General features: G+C 25.6%; 2 protein-coding genes across 3 annotated transcripts in view; one reads left to right on the forward strand and one right to left on the reverse strand.

Annotated features, from left to right (window-relative positions):
- Positions 1 to 4,033, forward strand: part of LOC112596778 (neurexin-1) — a 233,155-nt gene extending 229,122 nt beyond the window's left edge. The window contains exon 26 of the mRNA XM_025342563.1: positions 3,196 to 4,033. Within this exon, the coding sequence (XP_025198348.1) occupies positions 3,196 to 3,472 (277 nt within the window). The 3' untranslated portion in view covers positions 3,473 to 4,033. The remainder of the gene's footprint in view (positions 1 to 3,195) is intronic.
- Positions 4,034 to 14,308: 10,275 nt separating this feature from the next.
- On the reverse strand, positions 14,309 to 15,149 carry LOC112596827. 2 transcript variants are annotated; one of them, XM_025342649.1, is made up of 3 exons: positions 14,750 to 15,149; positions 14,535 to 14,659; positions 14,309 to 14,471 (listed from the first exon to the last, which is right to left on the reverse strand). In XM_025342649.1, the coding sequence occupies exons 1-3, from the start codon at positions 15,005 to 15,007 to the stop codon at positions 14,351 to 14,353; spliced, it is 504 nt and encodes a 167-aa protein (XP_025198434.1). In that variant the 5' UTR covers positions 15,008 to 15,149; the 3' UTR covers positions 14,309 to 14,350. The 2 variants fall into 2 exon arrangements, with proteins under 2 accessions (XP_025198434.1, XP_025198433.1); XM_025342648.1 differs by lacking the exon at positions 14,309 to 14,471 and having other exon boundaries at positions 14,473 to 14,659; positions 14,750 to 14,955; positions 15,056 to 15,149.
- Positions 15,150 to 18,707: the final 3,558 nt, after the last annotated feature.

Genomic DNA, 18,707 nt, shown 5'->3' on the forward strand with positions numbered 1-18,707 from the left:
GAATTCTTGAACTGTTTGGAACTGAAGAAACATACAACTGGCGCTGAAATTTTTTCTGCATTGTCCGATTGTTTCTTAAGTACAGATTTAAAGATGTCAGAGTGTATCTCAATTTGTACTGATGGCGCGGCTAATATGACTGGTAGGCATGCAGGACTAGTCGCAAAAATGAAACAAGTAGCTCCAAATATACAAAGCACACATTGTATGATACACCGAGAAATGCTAGCAAGTAAAAGAATGAGTGCCGAGTTTAATCAAGTACTAACAACAGCTGTCAAAACCGTAAATTTTATTAAGTCCATCTCTCTTAATTCACGACTGTTTGCAATGTTGTGTGATGAAATGGGATCCACACACAGAACGCTATTATTGCATGCGGAAGTTCGCTGGCTTTCGAGAGGTCGGATATTAAAAAGACTGTGTGAACTTAGAGAAGAAATAATAATATTTTTATCAAGCAAAAATTGTGACCTGGTTCAGTACTTCAAAGACATATATTGGAATATGAAATTATGTTATCTTGCAGACATATTTCAACTTTTGAATGAGCTAAACCTGTCTCTTCAAGGAACACAAAAAACCATATTTCACAGTTACAGTAAAATAGAAGGGCAAAAGAAAAAATTTAAGCTGTGGATCACAAGAATTGAGAACAACTGTTTTGAAATGTTCAGCACCTTAATGGAGTTCATGAGGGGGGTGAATGAGAATAATGAAGATTACAATATTACTCAACTTAAACTGATTATTGTTAATCATTTGAATATGTTATCGCTTAAATTTGAAGAGTATTTCCCTTCAAATCAAGACCCAAGAGATGGTTTCTTATGGATTTTGGATCCATTCAGTGCCAATAGCTCAACAAATACTCTATCTACGAATGAAGAGGATATGTTGGCAGATCTTTCCTCAGACGTCACGTTGAAAAACTTAAAAAACAATTCATCACTAGATAAATTTTGGATAGAAGTTCACAGCGAATATGAGGCATTAAGTGAAAAGGCGTTGGGAGTCCTGCTTCCTTTTCCTTCAACATACTTATGTGAAAGTGGATTCTCAGAAGTCACTGCAACCAAGACTAAATATCGAAATAGATTGAATGTGACGCCGACACTAAGACTTTCATTAACAAACCTTACTCCAGATATTGATAACATATGCAGTCATATTCAAGCGCAACCATCCCATTAAGATTCATGCAATTATTGTATTATTATTTTTCCTGTTATTACAATCTAATTTAAATTTAATCTAATCTAAATATATTATATAATGTTACTTCTCAATATAATCTAAATTCTAAATAAATTATTATATTTTATTTGTATTTAGTATTTTAATCACTAAAGTTTAGTGCATTGCTAATGTTGCCGCTTATCGCCATGTTTTGTGTACCCTTCTTTTTTAAAGATATTTTCAGAGGGGTTCCGCATGAAAAAAATATTATTGTCTGGTGTTCCGTGATATCAAAAAGGTTAAGAAACACTGCTCTAAGAGATACTAATAGCTGTCATAACACGTAATACGTATTATACTTAATTAAACGATAAACGTATATATAGATTATCGTAACGATATGTATATACATACAATATATATTGAAAGTATATAAAATAAATTGCCGCAGTTTATAATATGATGTATCTTATTGGTTTTGTCGCAGATTGTATAATCTTAATTTTTTTTTTTTGCCGCAGTTTACATATCGACTTTTAGAAAAAGATAAATTTTGCCGCAGTTTACATACAGCCATTTTTTCATGCCATAGCTGATAACCTTAATTCGATTTTATTTTCATGTTATTTTGATTATTACGTGTATTTTATTGTAATTATTTTGTATTTAATTGTTATTTATTCATTCTCTGTAAACATCGATGATTAAATCATATTTTAACATATTATATACAAACATTAAATTCATTTTATAATATTTCAAAAAAAATTCTATTTGACAAATTCTTGTTTTAAATTATCCGTTTTTTATCTAGAATTCTAGATAAATCATAGGCGTGCGCACAGGGTATGCAGGGTATGCCACTGCATAGTCTACAGCTACATGTGAGGGCCCATATTTATTATAATATCATATTATTAAAATTTAATAGTATTAAAAAAATACATATAAAAATTTTTTTTTGGTTTTCTTACGACCTACGTGATAATCTAAAATATAGACGTATCATTAAATCTTGTTATCACAGTTTCCAACATTTCCAACCAGAAAGTAACATTTAGATATTATTATCTATGTTACAACATAAAAACTTTAGGTATATGGAATAATAATTATTGTTTTTATGGTTTGTAATCAAAGACTATAATAATAATATATACTAAGTCTGGCGTATAGCCATATAGGACGGTATTATTAATAATATTGTTCCATGTCACTGGTTGGATAAAATGATAAGTAAGATTTAAGTTTTGTTATTTTTGATTTTACCGCCAACCATTACTGATAGACAATAGAAATTTTTACCTTAAAAAATTGAAAACTATTTTGGACGAACTGATGTTTTTTGCCATAATTCGTGAATTGTTTATTTCTTATTGACATTAGTTCATTAATTCTTTTAAAACTTACTACAGTACGTTGTTTAATATTTTATTGTAAAACTATGTGTGATTTTAGATTCTGAGGGATGTAAAGAAGCTAAGTAGCATATTTGTAAAAACTTAGATTGTACCAATATTGAGTCCTATATATGGAAGAAAATGTTTAACGGCTTAGAATCTTTTTTAGAAATTTAAAATAAATTATTTATTCTTTACTTTCTATCCTATCTTAGGTTGCAAGATATGTTGCGTGATTTTTTTTTCTTGTGAGGAGCCCTATTTTTTTATTGCACAACCTGCGAATAAAGTCTGCGCACGCCTATGAGATAAATGTTATCTATTATCGTAAATAGATAATTTTTGGGTTAACGTTGTACCATCACGACTTTTTCAAATTCAAATTTAATATGTCGCGAGTATGCGTGTGATTTATGCGAGAGGAAACAATTAATAATAGTGCACTGATATTACCATTGCTTGTATTATTTCTGTATAATAATATATTAAGTTTTTGCTATTCCGTACATTTTAGTATTTCTAATATATACATAATATATTTGTACCTATATCTGTTACACGTATGCCATCGGTTATTGACATTGTTTTTATTTGTGTTACACATTAATCGCTGCAGATATAAGATCGAAATGCCCAAAGCTTACGGTGCGCCCATCGACCAAGGCTCGGACAGGGGTGGCTTGTGCCATCAGCAGCAGCAGCAACAGCACCTTCATCACCAGCAGCAGGCCAACTTGCTGTCGCCGGGCAACTATCCTTCGTCGGCGCAATCGTCGCCCACTTACGCACACAACAACTTCAGACCGCACAGCGGCGGCGGTGGTGTCGGCGGCATGGTCGGAGTGAGCAACAAGCCCAAGAAGAGACAGGACGTCAAGGAGTGGTATGTGTGAGGGGGTCAGGCGTACACGTGCCGTACGCTCACCGCCGTTCCCATACGGCACTGCTCGGAAAACAATAACGATAATACACCCAAATATTATTATACCTACGACCTATTATTGTGTATATAAGCGTGTACGATAACGTTATCATGTTTTAGGTACTTAATTATTATAATCATTATTATTCTGTAATATTGTAAATGTATATAATAGTGTGCATTGTAGGTACTGCGTTTAATATTTTATAACATAGGTAGCCGATGTATATATATATATATATATTGTATTTCGCAAGTCATGACGTACCTGCGGAAACGGGCCGTGTTTACATGTCGGTAACAATGGTAACCGCACGTGGTATGCACTGCTTGCAATCGTAACAATATTAAGTATTGGGTATATACCGTACGCGTCATACGCGGTAAATACCGCGAACGTTGAAACCAGCCTGCTACAATGCAGCTGGGTGAGATCCGCCTGTGATAACATTTTGTAATGTCGTTTAAACGATTACTTACAAGAAAATATTGTTTACGGAGCGTCATATTATATTAATATTTAACTGTTATATTCACAACTTACTATAATTATATATATATATATATATATATACATATATTTATTTATATTTTAATAATATAACAATAATATTTCCTATCCTAAACGAGTATAATTATTGTAATTTACGCGACGGTCGTTTTTTATTCGAAACGAAAAAATCAACCATCGATCACGTCAAAAATCGTCTACAAGACTTAAATGCTAGCAATGATAGGTACGTCCTGTTGTCCTATACGACAGAGTCAAGTCTAATTCCGATAATATTATTTTATAATAATTACCTAATATTAGACATGTGTGATTTTTATTTGTATCGTCAATTTTTTGTTTTTATTATCATCACCCAATACCATACTTTGTGTCGTTTTTTCTTCTATCTTTCACGCCATACATATTAGATAGGTAACTACCCAAAATGGTTACCTATATATAAATAATAGTATTATAATTAGGATTAGGATGTTTATGGCCTTAAAATTTCTAAGAAAAATTATTCAAATATGCCAAAAATATATCAGAGTGTATGTACCATATCTGGAATTATATAAACCTCCCTACTCCTAAATTGCATACTTAATTTATATTATTCATTCAAAACATAATAGATACCTATAAATTTTTAGTAACTCACGTTATGCACATCGGTGGCATCATTTGGAGGGAGGAGTGACAATGTAGAGGTATTGTCTAATTTGAAAATTCGATAAGATTAGTAATCGTAATCCCATATAGTTAAAATTTAATCTATTCTGTGGATTTTATTTCTATACAGTGGATACAAGTATACTTACTAAAATAAAAATTTATCTACTTATAACTTAAAAACATTTTTATTATTTAATCCTGTTAACAGATTTTTAATTAAAATATAAAGTATCCGCTACTTTATATTTGTAAATTATCTTGTTAGTTAATAAAAAATTGGTTTCGTTGTAACGATTAAAAAATAAAATATAAAATATGAAAGATGGCAAAAATAATTAAATAAAAATTTAAGTATAAACGTAGTTGAGAGCATAGTGTGCAAGACTAAAAAAAAATACATTTAAGTCATAAACATTCTAATACTACCACTTAAATTATTTTCAAAATAACGCGGTATGTTGTAGAGAAAGTTCCGTTTTACTATTCAACTTTATGGATATGTCAGTTTGAAACGCTTTGATTTTCAACTGACTTTTTTATATTTGCTCTCTGTTTTACTACTAGCGTTAGGTATACCATATTATTATATTGCAATGTTAGTTACGTGTATTTTTCAATACAAATCCATAAATATATCAATCGGTTTCAGTGAATTTTTTTTTTCGATTTTACGTTTCAAGGATGAGACAATAATCATTACTCATAGATATTTAAAAATAATTCAAAATATAGGTACTATAACTTCTACTATAAGTATAAAATGTTATATTATTGAGTTTAATTAATATGAGATGTATTATTATTATATTATTACTACAATAGTCAAATTTTATTCAAATATGATTTGTCGTAATAATTTTATGAAATCGTAACAGTAACTTCAAATTCACAATACTATAGTACCTAGTACGTGTTAATAATTTTTAAAGGCGTTATATGTAACTTACTATACATTTTATAATTATTATTAAATTTAATATTTAGAAGTACTTACCAACACATTGAAATATAAACCTATCATGCTATCTCCAACTCTTTTTGTTAGTACCTATCTTTCAAAATTCTCCCATATTGTTTTCACATTTTTCTAATTTGATTTTAATAAATACGAGTTGTAATATCGCAGGGTTTCCAAAAAAATGAGTATAGAAAATGTATAAAGGTATAAAGCATATGTAGGTAGTAGGTAATATGTGACTATATGAATTAAATAAATGATACAATTATAATATATATTCAACATTGTAACGAGTTGGCCCAGAACATAGAAGTAAACAAAAAATATATGTTGAAACTCTTTTTAATTTTTAATATTTTCAATAAAAGTATATTTCTGAAATAAATTTTTATCTGATTCTTTCTACGATTCAAAACGAATTTTCATATAATTCATTAAAATTGATGGTAGGCCACTGCAAAAGAGTAGATACCAATCTGAGATCTAATGATAGGAAGGTATCTAAAATTGTATACGACTGTTACATAATAAATAATGTGTTAATAAAAGTATCTATAGTCATATTATAATAATATATAGGTAATAAAAAATGTAGTACAAATTCATTTAAAATGTGTTAAAGTTTATTTTTCTTAAACATCTTAATAATATCTAAATTGTCGATTTTATTATTTTTAGGAACTTAACTAGCTAGTTAAAAATAAACCATCAATTAAAAAGTTTAAAAATTCCTCGTACATAAACTCTTCCCTCTTTTTTTACACTCGTTAATGAACAATCACATATCAATTGAAAATAAAGATTGTATGTTACACTATTTGTCTATAATCATAATTATTATTTATAATAAAGAATTTCTACCGGACATGTCCAACTGTATAAGTCATTTTTGGAGTATATTTAGGTACCTAATTTATCAACTAACGAGACAAGACCTTAAACCATAAAATATTAGTTCTCATCCTTGTAATGTAGGTATCCTATAGTTGTAATTACGAATTTTATTGTTTTTGTTATTATTGATTACCTACCTTACATACGGAATCAACTGTGAAAATTTATAACTAATTAACGGATTTAAAAATGCACACACCAACACTCGTCGTTGATCTATAATAATGTCGTTTTCTTGTTCCATGTATAATGTATAAAGTTTAAAAATATAAAATAATTATAAAAAATGTAGATGATTATAATATTGTCGTTATATTGTGGAATCTTTGTACAAAAAAATTGTTGATCAATGTACTATAAATAAAATACCTACTTACTAATAATTATAATCAATATTATCATGTTACATGCAGTAATAGTTGTATTAGTTATCTTACTGTAGATAATTAACTAGATAGATAAATGTTTGACTCACAAATGATTATGCGTGTGTAAATATCATTAAATGTAGGTAGTTCCCAAAATCTAAGCTCAAAATTGATCGTAAGGCGACAATTTTATTTTATAATTAGCTTATACAACTAATTTTCCTAGGTATCTATTGACTATTTGATGTTGATATTTTGATAGAATAAAACGGTGATAATAATTAAATTTAAAAACTTAGTGATATATTATTATTGATTAATAATAATATTATTTATAACAACATAAATGTGATCAAAAAACAATTCTATAATGTTTAATGAAACATCTTCTATAACATTAATTTTTAAATTAAATTGTTTAAATTATGTATTAATATACAATACATTTAATTTCACACAAGTATTTAAAATTTACTATCATAATTGATACACTTAAATACTTAATAATGAATATAGTAATTTAATAAAACATTTAAACATCTTATAAATAAATTCATTTTTTTTTCTTTTAACAAATTGTGAATTTTTTAGAATAATTTAACTTCATTAAAGCATATTATATTATAATTTTGTATATGTACCTTCCTACTTCTTTATAGAGACGTATATTATTTATTATATTAAATATTAATCCATTATTACCTTTTTTGTATTCTAAAAAGATATCCATGTCAGATTTTTTATATCAACATAAATTTAATGGATCAGAAAATATATTATAAAAAAATTGTGATGATATTATAATCATTTTGATATAAAACTTTCAATTTCAAATAATTACAGTTTTTATCAATACATTTTTAATAGTATTTGGTGGCTGTATTGTATACATTATAATTTTTAACGATGATTTAAAGCAGAAATAACAAATATAATTAAAACAATTTGAAACAATAAAAAAATTATTCATGGACTTTACGATCAATTTAAATATTTTTAATACATTTATTTGTATTACTTATATTCATGCCTAATTAAAAATGGGTATATCTTCAAATAATGTGTGTCTTTTAAATAATTTTAATAATAAAAAGTCTTTAACTTGTTTTATTCTTCCAAATCATATCGTATTTGTAATTTTATAACTAAATAATAAAAAAAAAAAAACTTTTAAAAAAATCAATAAAACTTAAATCAGTAAATTAAATTTATATCAGTTGCTTGTTAATAAATTACAACTATAATTATTGTTATATAACTGATAAGAACAATTTAAATTTGAAAGGATATCTGATTTCATACTAATGCTTTTCTGACAAATTAAATTATATTCATTTTTAAAGTTAGGAACGTAACCAAGTAAGTACCAAAAAATAAATAAAAATGCACTTTTATTTTTATAGATTTAAATCAATAATCTAATAAACAAAAAAAATGAAATATTATTAGTCAGACTAATAATATCAGCAGGAGAAATATACTGTAAATAGTTGTTACGTTCCTATATTTAAGTCAATTTAAAATATCCAACTATTTATCGACTCACTTAAAAATTGGATTTAACACTAAATTTAGTTGGACTCCTATAATAACTCAAAAAAAATTCTTAAAAATGCAATCTCCCTAGCCCATATTACATAAATCCAACCGATATAAACAATTTTTTTTTCTTCAAAACCCCAAAATAAAATATTTGATCAAATCCAAAACTGTTAAGATTGTTATGATAAAAATATCATATGATAGATATAATGTCTTGTTGTTTGTATTTTTTACAGTTATTAGTTAAATGTAAATAATTTAAAGTTTTAATTTATTACTCAGATAAATTATTATAATTTAAAAATTCTAATTAATAACCATTGATTAAATATATAATTGTATTGTTACAATCAATGTAATAACAATGAACCAAATTTAATTATATTACATAAAATATCTGTTATTAAATACTAGACACGTAAAAACTATATAAAGCCCTTTTGTAGATTAACAATCAACCACAATTCTCTCATTGTCTATATCAATACAAGACATACTTAAGTATAAGCAAATTATGTTTATTTTATTTATACCCTCCTACCTACCTAAGTATTTTGAGTAGAAATCATATAGGTAACTTAAGCGCGAAATTGTATTGAATTCTGTAACATTAATTCAAATGTTGTTTTTTTTTTTTAATATTATTATATCTATATTAATTTTAAGCTTAATTTGTATTTGGTGTGTGTAGTAATGGAACGAAAGCAATAAAACAGCACATCTCTTGATTACTGAGATTATATTATAATGTTAAATATTAAACAACTGTTAGTTGCAAAACTACTAAGATCTTAAATTAAATCATTATAAATATTAAATTTTATTTAAGTATTACAATTGAAACAATATGATATATTATTTAACCGTGAGATATGCTGAACTTGACTTTTTCACCTATTAATTGTTAAAAATATAATTTATGTATCTATTAGAAAAATGCTTTTGTAATTTTTATGATTGATAAAATATCAGTATGATTTTTAAATGTTAACATCTATGTTGTTAAAAGTCTATACTAATAAAAATGTTGATTAGTTATCATAGAAATGTGACATACTTATTAAATTATTATACAAAAATTTCGTGAAAGACATTACAAGTAAAGTGCCTAATTGGTGCTAGAGGTTCTCTTAACTAATAGTAGCTAAGTGTCGAATAGTTAAGAAATAAAAATTGATTTTTTTTGGGTCAAATAGAAATGTATTTAAATAAAATTTTTAATTTATGAGTATTATTATTTACTAATTTATGAGATGATAAATCGTACTGAATTCACTGACAAAAAATGCATAGGTACCTACCTCCATCTTCTTTTTTCAAAAAATAAATGGTTTTTTTTTTATTTTAATTATAATCTATGTAGAAGGTAAAATAAGAAAATTAGTGGCAATACGATGTGAGTAGGTAAAAAAGAAAACATTGAGTTGAAGTTTCACATTAGAAACTTCTAAACATGAGTAGTAATTCTAAGAAGAAATAATAATATACACATTAAGTATAGCATTGATAATATCTGAACCATTTACGCTTCAAGTGTCTGGTAGGATTGTCAGGAAGAGTATTGGAATAAAGCTAAACGATCTGGGTGCTCAAATAGTGTTATCATACAAAAGTGTAGACTTATTTAATATATGATAGCTTTTTGCCTTATGGTGGATATTTTAAGATTATTATACAATGTGATATTTGTGATGTAGCAAGGATTCATAGCTGTTATGTAGAGGTAGATAGCAAAGGATGCTTAAATGGTACTGGTGTTAGATAATTTAGCAGTATCTTCGAGGGTATTTTGTATGACCAGATAATTTGCAACAGAGATTTGTATAGTAAATAATTAGAGATTTACATATCACATTTCAAAAGAGGTATAAGGATGTGTTGGTGGTTATTTAGTTGTTGGTTCTCCTTTATTTTTAAAATGAGGATCTAGGTCAAACAGTAGATCGAGATATTTGACTTTATTTATACGTGAAATAATTGCGTTCTCGAATTGTATGTGAGAACAGTCACCGAGGTGGAAGGAAAAAGTGACGTAAGATAATCTGAAATTGTTGATTTTGACTTTCCGAGATTCAAACTAGCGGGATAAGGTGTTCAGATTTTGGAGTATATTACTTATTGCATCGAAGAGATCTTGACTGAATGAAAGAACTGTAGTCTCCTTAGTATAGATATTGATTAGGACAAAGGTTCTTAAACTATGGGTCACGTCGAAAAGTAGTCGTGATCATATTTTTAATGGGTCACGTTATATTTTTAAATAATACATTTTTTTCAGGTATATGTTACTTTTTCTCAAATAACTAAAAAAAAGGTCATTGATTTGATATTATTGTGGGTCTCCAAAATTTAAATTATTTTCAAAGTGAAGTCGTGCTATAAAAAGTAAGGGAACCTCTAAGGAGTTTTTAGTTTTAGAAAGGTCAACTGTGAAAAGTGTGTAGAGAGCAATTTCACTTCCTTGATGGACATCGTCTAAAAGGTTGGATGAAATATAGCATTAAAAATATAGGTGAGAAAAATGATAGATAATTGTTGGTAATAAGATTTTAACTATTTTGTTATTTATGAAATCGTGACCAGATAACTTATAATTTTTTAGTTTTTTAACAATTATTAAAACTTAATTAGGAGTGATGGGCAAAGCTGATAATGCCATGGCCTAGGGTAATGAAATGTATTAGCAAAATGGTTAGCCTGCAAATCAGACGTTTCTTGGGCAGTGGTAGCAAAATTGTTGTTTTTGTAGCAAAGAAAGAAATGGTAGATTTGCGCTTTAAAAAAACATTTAATTTTTCTCTAAAAAGACTGGTATGAGGGTAATAGAAATTGAAAATGAAAGTTGTATAATTGGTTTATATGCTTCTTAAAAATTAATTTGAATTTATTGGAGAAATACCTAGTTGTTTCGTTATTTATTGATCGAATAGTGAATTCGTTGCAAAGTGTTTCGAGCTCTCTTATTTCGATTGTGATAAAATTGCTGGAATTTCCTTGAGTTGCAGAAAGAAAATGATTCGAGAGTATTTTGAATTTTATTTACGTGAGCATTTATAGCAATGTCTTTATCGATGGAGTTTTTTAACTTTTAGTTTAAAGAGGATGATTTCGTGAAATTTATTCCAGTCTGTGCGTTTTTTTTATAACTGAGTGAATGTTAACATTTGCTTGAATTTTGAAGGTGAATTATACATGGTAGGAGGCTAATACATTTAAATTAGAAATATTTATGTTGACGTAATTAGAGAAGATAGATGGAAAAAATCAAGATAAACACGTGAAGATTTGCGTAAGCTGGTCTATAGGTGGCTGAAGAAATAACTTAAAATTTCTTGTTTGTTATTAAATTGAATAGTGTTTATCTTCTAATGTCTGAGTGACAACCCCATGCTCCATATTTCACGTTTAAGTCGGCACTAATTATGTATGTATGATTTAGAATTCATGTTAACTTAACAGTAAATTGAGCATTCAAGATCCTTGGATTTAGTATACGCAACATAAAGATATTTAAGTCAACAAAGATCCTTATCTCTTTATATTTTTTCTTGTATGCCCTTTGTTAAAATATGGTTCAGTAGTTTAATATCCATATTTAGCTATAAGGATAAAGTACATCTTGAGAGTGTTCGAAATAAATTACTGAGGTACACCTCTTCCAAAATGAATATTCATCACGAACGTACTGAATCATGCGGACTATACTAAAACAAAACTAACTGTCGTGTAATAGAACTCAGCAATTTTAAACGGTTCACTTGACGTTTCTAATCTCTTCATTGCTATGATCTCCTAATATTTAAAAAACTAATCTGACTTCTACACACCTTCACATTAAACATGTGGGCGTAATTATACTTTACACTACATGCTGTTACACTAACTTCTCGGGTCACATTTCAATATGTACCTACCTATATTTTTATTTATTTATTAAAAATACTCTTAAGTTAGTGAATTATTTATGTATCCCAAATTATTACATAATTTCACTATATTCATTTGTTTATTCTTTACATTATTTTGCAGTTTGACGTTAAAAATAAAATAAGATAAAATAGTCTAAAGATTCGAGTATATATTATTATGTTTACATATCTATGTAATTTAAATAATGTAAGTGCTAAGTACCAAGCGGTGTATGTGGTGTGTTATGAGAATATGAAAAACAATAATATCATAGTTACCGTTTTATTTTATTTACTAATTGTTTTAGTTTTAATGTTAAACATTTATATTAACTATAATATAGAATAAAATATCAAATCAAATGTAAATAACTTTCATGATAAAAAATAAAAATTCCACTTGACTATAAGTTATAATTTGTATTAGCTTACCTCTTTTAAATTCAAATAAATCAACAATTGGCTATTTACAATCAAATAGTTAAAATATTTTCCATGACATCATCAATAAAATATGTGAGTATATTTTAATTTTTGTAATTTTAACATAAATTCCTATTTCTTTGATCATTTGATTAATTCTTGATATAGATATACATAAGTGCGATAAATATAAAATATTCATTAAGATACAAATTTTAAAATAAAAATGTCTAGTTTTAATCAAACATATATTAAAAATTAAATAAAACCAATTTAAATTCTAAACAAGACATCCACTATTGTATATTATGGTTAAATAAACTATTAAGTTTGTAGTACAGCAAACGTTGAATAAACATTTTTACTTTTTAATAAACCATCTATAGAAATTCATCTTACATTAAAGTTAGTAGAATAATTATTTATTAATTAATAAAATGTCACCTACCATTATTGTAGTTAGCTATATTGTTTTTTAACAGTTACAATATATATATATATATATAAATACATAATTTTTAAATTATGTGCATATTATTTATATTATATATAACACAATTAACTGCTAATCAATACAGTAATAATTTTACACACAATTAACTGTACTTATAACACTAACTATAGTATATATCAATGGTAGTTAAAAAATGGAATATAGCATTTGAAAAATAAAGGAAATAAACTATCTAATTTTAAATTTAAATACAGAAGATATTGAATAAGTTTCTTAGTTTCAACTTGTTAAAAGCAAAAAGAGAATAAAATGTAAAATTTCTTGTTGATTTGTCATAGAACAGATACAAGTTTTATTTAATAATAGTATAATTACACAATTTTAAATTTAATAATAAATAAACACTAAAAGATAAATATTTAAATATTTTAAAATTATGGTTAACACAAAAAGAATTTAAAACATTTTTCATCAGTAAATTAGAAAAAATGATCATGCATAAAGAATAATTAGATAACCAAGCAATTTTACATCAATAATTTGGAATATAAACAACTAATAATTATACTCAGGAACAATTAAAAGATATAATACAATGTATTGCATTAAAAAATATTAAAAAAAAAATTAATAATAATAGTAATAATCAAAAACAATTTAGAATGATTCGACAATTAGTCAGATCAAAATTATTAAAATGAAGAACAAAATAATAACTCAACAAACAATAAAATACCATAAATATTATGATATTATGCCATCACAGGTTACATAAATAGTCTAAATAATAATTTTTTTTATTAAATTAAGAAAATAATAATAAATTAATTAGGGAAGTTCAGACTATATAATATATTGTATTATAATTATTTAAATTGATCAATTTATTTTAGCAACCAATAAAAACCAGTATTTATGAATCAACATTATTAATTTAAACAGCAACTTAACCATTTTTTGTTCTATAAACAAAAGAATTAAGACTATTATATTTTTCATCTAAACAGTTATTGGAGAATATTAATAATTTTATTTAATAGATTACATTGTTAATGTTTTTCAACAAAATAATGAAACAAAATTATGCTGTAATCTATAAACTAAAATCTTACCCCTTTTTCATTTATTATGTTCTTATTCAAATGGCTTTATAATCAGCTTATTAAAAGTAGCCGCATCTATTTGTGCTTCTTCTGTATTATCCTGGACTTGCACATTTTGATGATTCTCCTGTTGTTCTTTTTCTATTTGTTCTCTAAACATATGAACATAATTTAAAAAATGATTTTTTTTTTTTTAATTAACAAATTTAACCAACCTTTCAAGTTTATATAACAAATCAGGTTCAGAGGTATCTGCAATAAATGCATTAAGTGAAGCCAATCTTTCCAACTTCAATTTTTTCCTACTTGAATTCTTGATTTTTATCAAACTAGGATCACTCTTTTAGTGTGATAAATAAAAAATTTAAATTATAATAAATCGATTATTATAAATATTTATTACAACAATATTATATAACATAAACATTACATCGTCATCAGAAACTGCATTGGATTCACTTCCATTTTTAATATCTTCATTGCTTATACTCTTGTTCTCTTTTGATAAAATGTTCTTGTCGTCTGGTTTTTTATCATTATTACGAATTCGGTCCTCTTTCTCACGCACTCCCTCTTTTTCTATTTCTTCAGGATTAAGAAACTCGTCATTTCTCCTACTGTGATTTGACGAATTTTCTAAGTAGAAATAATACCAAAATTCAAATTCTATCAATATCGACAAGCACATAAGAATATTAAGTTATTAAATTAAGTGCTGTAAAGATCACATGCATACCTCTGGGCATATTATTCACGTATATATACAACGGTTACAAAATAATTAAAAATTGACTGAATTTAGAAGATATAAGTATCGTATTCGGACTGAGAATTCACCAAAAAATTATGTTATTAATTAATTTAATGAAAAAATGACACCACTCATATCAGTTATTATCTTATAGACATCATACAGTGTTGGCATCATTTCCCTTAGAAAAAATCTTGGAAAAAAATCAAATTCAATGAACGCATTAAAAATAAGGTTAATATTAAATATTATCGTAACCTAACTTAGGGTAGTTATTATATTACTTGCGTCGCTATCTAGTGGTATTAATGTAAGCATTGTACACTGAGAGTTTTTAAGATTAACAGAACTAAGGTCAGAGTCACCTTTCAAATCAATAATGTTTTTAAAAAATTTCTAGGTTTTCCAAGTCGTTAAGTTGACTTAAATCTTTCTAATTACATAAATATTAATCAAATTATGCATAATAAATGATTACAATTACATTATTTGATAAATCTACTTAATTTGTAGATTATCTGCAGTAGTTAATGATAAATTTGAATACATTTAATGCTAAACTCAATAATAAGTGATACCTAATGAATAATGTTAAGTTTTATACCTAAACTAATTCATAAAATATTCAATTTATTAACATTATTTGAGTTCATACTGTTAATATCTCGACTTAAAACTTACACATACTTTTGGATAATTTTATCTACAACAGAAAATAAAAATGCAAGAAGAAAAATAATTAAGAAAAAAACAACTCTAAAAATATTTACTAAGATCTATACATAGGTTTAATGTCCTGTATTCACCTAGAGTGGAAGTAGGGGGAAGTAGTACTGCAAATAAAAAATACTTGAAATATTATGTTATGGAAAATTTTGTATTAAAATGAATTCAATACATATTTTTAAGTACCTATTTCAAGTAAAATTTGTAAAAATGAAAAGCATTTATTTTTACTGTGTTGGGGCAAGTAGTGTTACTGCGATACCATTACAATTTACAAGTACCTAATGGACATTTATTAATGTAACACAAATTATTTTAAAACATTTCATCATAATATTAATTTAAATAATGTATAGGTAGTTACTTCACCGTTTCTTCATATGCATTATATCATTTTATTTTTTTTAACTTAAATGTTTTGCAATAGCCAATAGTAATTAAATATTTCAATGGCATTAGTTTAAAAATTGCATTATTTCATATAAAATATAACACAGATGCACGAATAAGATTTTTTTGATTTAACTATTTGAACTTTCTCACAGTGGAGTTGTCACTAAACCATCTTATGATCTAGTAGAACCAAATAAAAGTTTTAGTTAATATTTATCTTATTTTATAAATAAGAATAAATTATAATTTTATAAAGTACGATTTAAAATACGAGTTTTATAATTATGTATTTATGTATAGTAATAAATAAATATGATACTACTAGAAATTATGACAAAATATAGTAAGTTAGGTAATAGCTAATTTTAAATGTATTTAAATTTATACGTATTTTGTTTTTCTTACAACACATATAATATAAAGCTCCTTGTTAATCAAATCAACAGTTGTAGTTATGTACCATTAACTAAGGATGGGTTCTATAAGGATATAAGAACAGTGTTTAGCTTTTTAGCGCCCAGTGCAAGAATTATTTCGGCGTTCTTTACCCTCTTTTTTTTTTAATTTTAATACCTCTCACATACGCCCGCCCTAATTTTGGCGTCCCTGAATCGTCGCACACGTGGATCGTATCTAAAGCCAACCCTGAAAATCTAAATTTATGTATAGAAACCTAAAGGTTTTCTTTATTAGGAAACTAATTCCCTGTGGATTATGACATAGAAAAAACATCCTAAAAATAAAACGAACACTTTTAAATACTATTAAATTAAATGCATATCTGCCTATTACTATCTATGTACGATAATAATTATTCTAATAAATTGAATTTTGATTTTTATTAGAACTTTCAAATTTAATTTTGTTTTGGTTTTTAAGTTAAATTTATCAAATGTAACATTTTTTTAAAATTAAAATTAATAATTTTCATTAATATTTTAATTATAAAATAGAAGAAGATAGGTATGCTATACATTGAAAATTTACTTTTCATCTTATATTATACTTTTGTTTTAGCAGCTTCTTTGTATTGTTTTTTATTAATGTTAATTTAGCAAAATTTTATAGTGAATGTTATTTTTCTATTTATTTCTTAAACATAATATAAATAGCATAAAAATAAGCTTTTAAAAATATATTAAATTAATTTAACCAACCTAATGTCTAGAATAAATAATACAATTATTTTCTGTTTTTTTAGTTCTCTTGATAAATAAAAAATACTCAGTTTTTTCCCTTATGGTTTAAGTTACAAGTGCATTTAAATAAGTGCATGAACACAAATTTTATCAATGTCGACATGAATATGATAATAATGAAATATTAAATTAAGCATAAGTGTAATAGACTTTTAGCATAGGTACCAAGTCATATTGTTACCTAAAAATTATTACATATTTATCAAGAAGGTAGGTAATACAAACTAAACATTGGCAGTGGCTTTAAACATAATAATCATTAAGAAATAACAGTAAAAAAGTTAAATGAATAACTCAAACAAATTTGGTGAATTAGGTTTTACAAAATACTATATGATTGCCATTTTTCAGTCATATAGAGTTATATAGAGTATATAGTATAGAATTGAATAAGAATATAGGATATGTGATTAACAATAAAAAAACACCTACCTATTAATAGGTCTAACAAAATATCAAAACATTAGAATAATTTTAATAAGACAAAAATGAATAATCACTATTATCAGTCTCATTTGTTATACTTGACCAAAAACCACTCTAAATTATTGCCAGCTTAATAAATCAATTTTTCCAATAAAAAAATATAGTTAAATATTTATTTGTTGTAATTTTCAATTTCTTCAATCATGACTTTACTATTCTATAGTTTTGGAACTTGCTGTTTTGTCTCTATTCATAAATCATAAGTTATGATTCATAACTTTAAAAATAAGTATCATTTAAATTAGAACACTTTTAGAACAGTCCAATAGGTATACAAATACAAAATCCATTAACATCCTGGCTGCTGTTATTTAAGACATACATTTTACCCTGTAGTTATCATACATAAAAAATTGGTTAATAATAAACTGTATGCTAATTTAGTGAAATATTAAATGAATTATCATCATATATTTTTCACACCAATCATACAACTTAAATCATGTAATCAAATATTTTATTTCACCAGATGCCAATGTTTAAATTAATTAATCCATACTAAAAAATAAAATAATTTTCTCTTTTTAAAACAATACAACATAATTTAAGATTTTAACATAGTATTGTATTGTATTTATTTCATATTTTTAAAATTTAATGATTTTAACCGCACAATGTTTTTACATACAATTCAATTAAAAATAGTACCTAGTTAAAATTGAATTACAAAATTACTGTACAGAAAATTATAGTAAGTAATTAACTTCAATAAAATAAAATAGTATAATACCAAAGTAAATTAATTTATGGTAACAGGTTTAAAAAATAAAAAAATAAATTCTACTAGGTAGAATCATATTTATTATGAATACATATCATGTTAAGATGTGGTG

Source organism: Melanaphis sacchari, unplaced genomic scaffold, assembly GCF_002803265.2.
Source record: "Melanaphis sacchari strain LSU unplaced genomic scaffold, SCAv2.0 Contig34_pilon_pilon, whole genome shotgun sequence".
Classification (NCBI taxonomy): domain Eukaryota; kingdom Metazoa; phylum Arthropoda; class Insecta; order Hemiptera; family Aphididae; genus Melanaphis; species Melanaphis sacchari.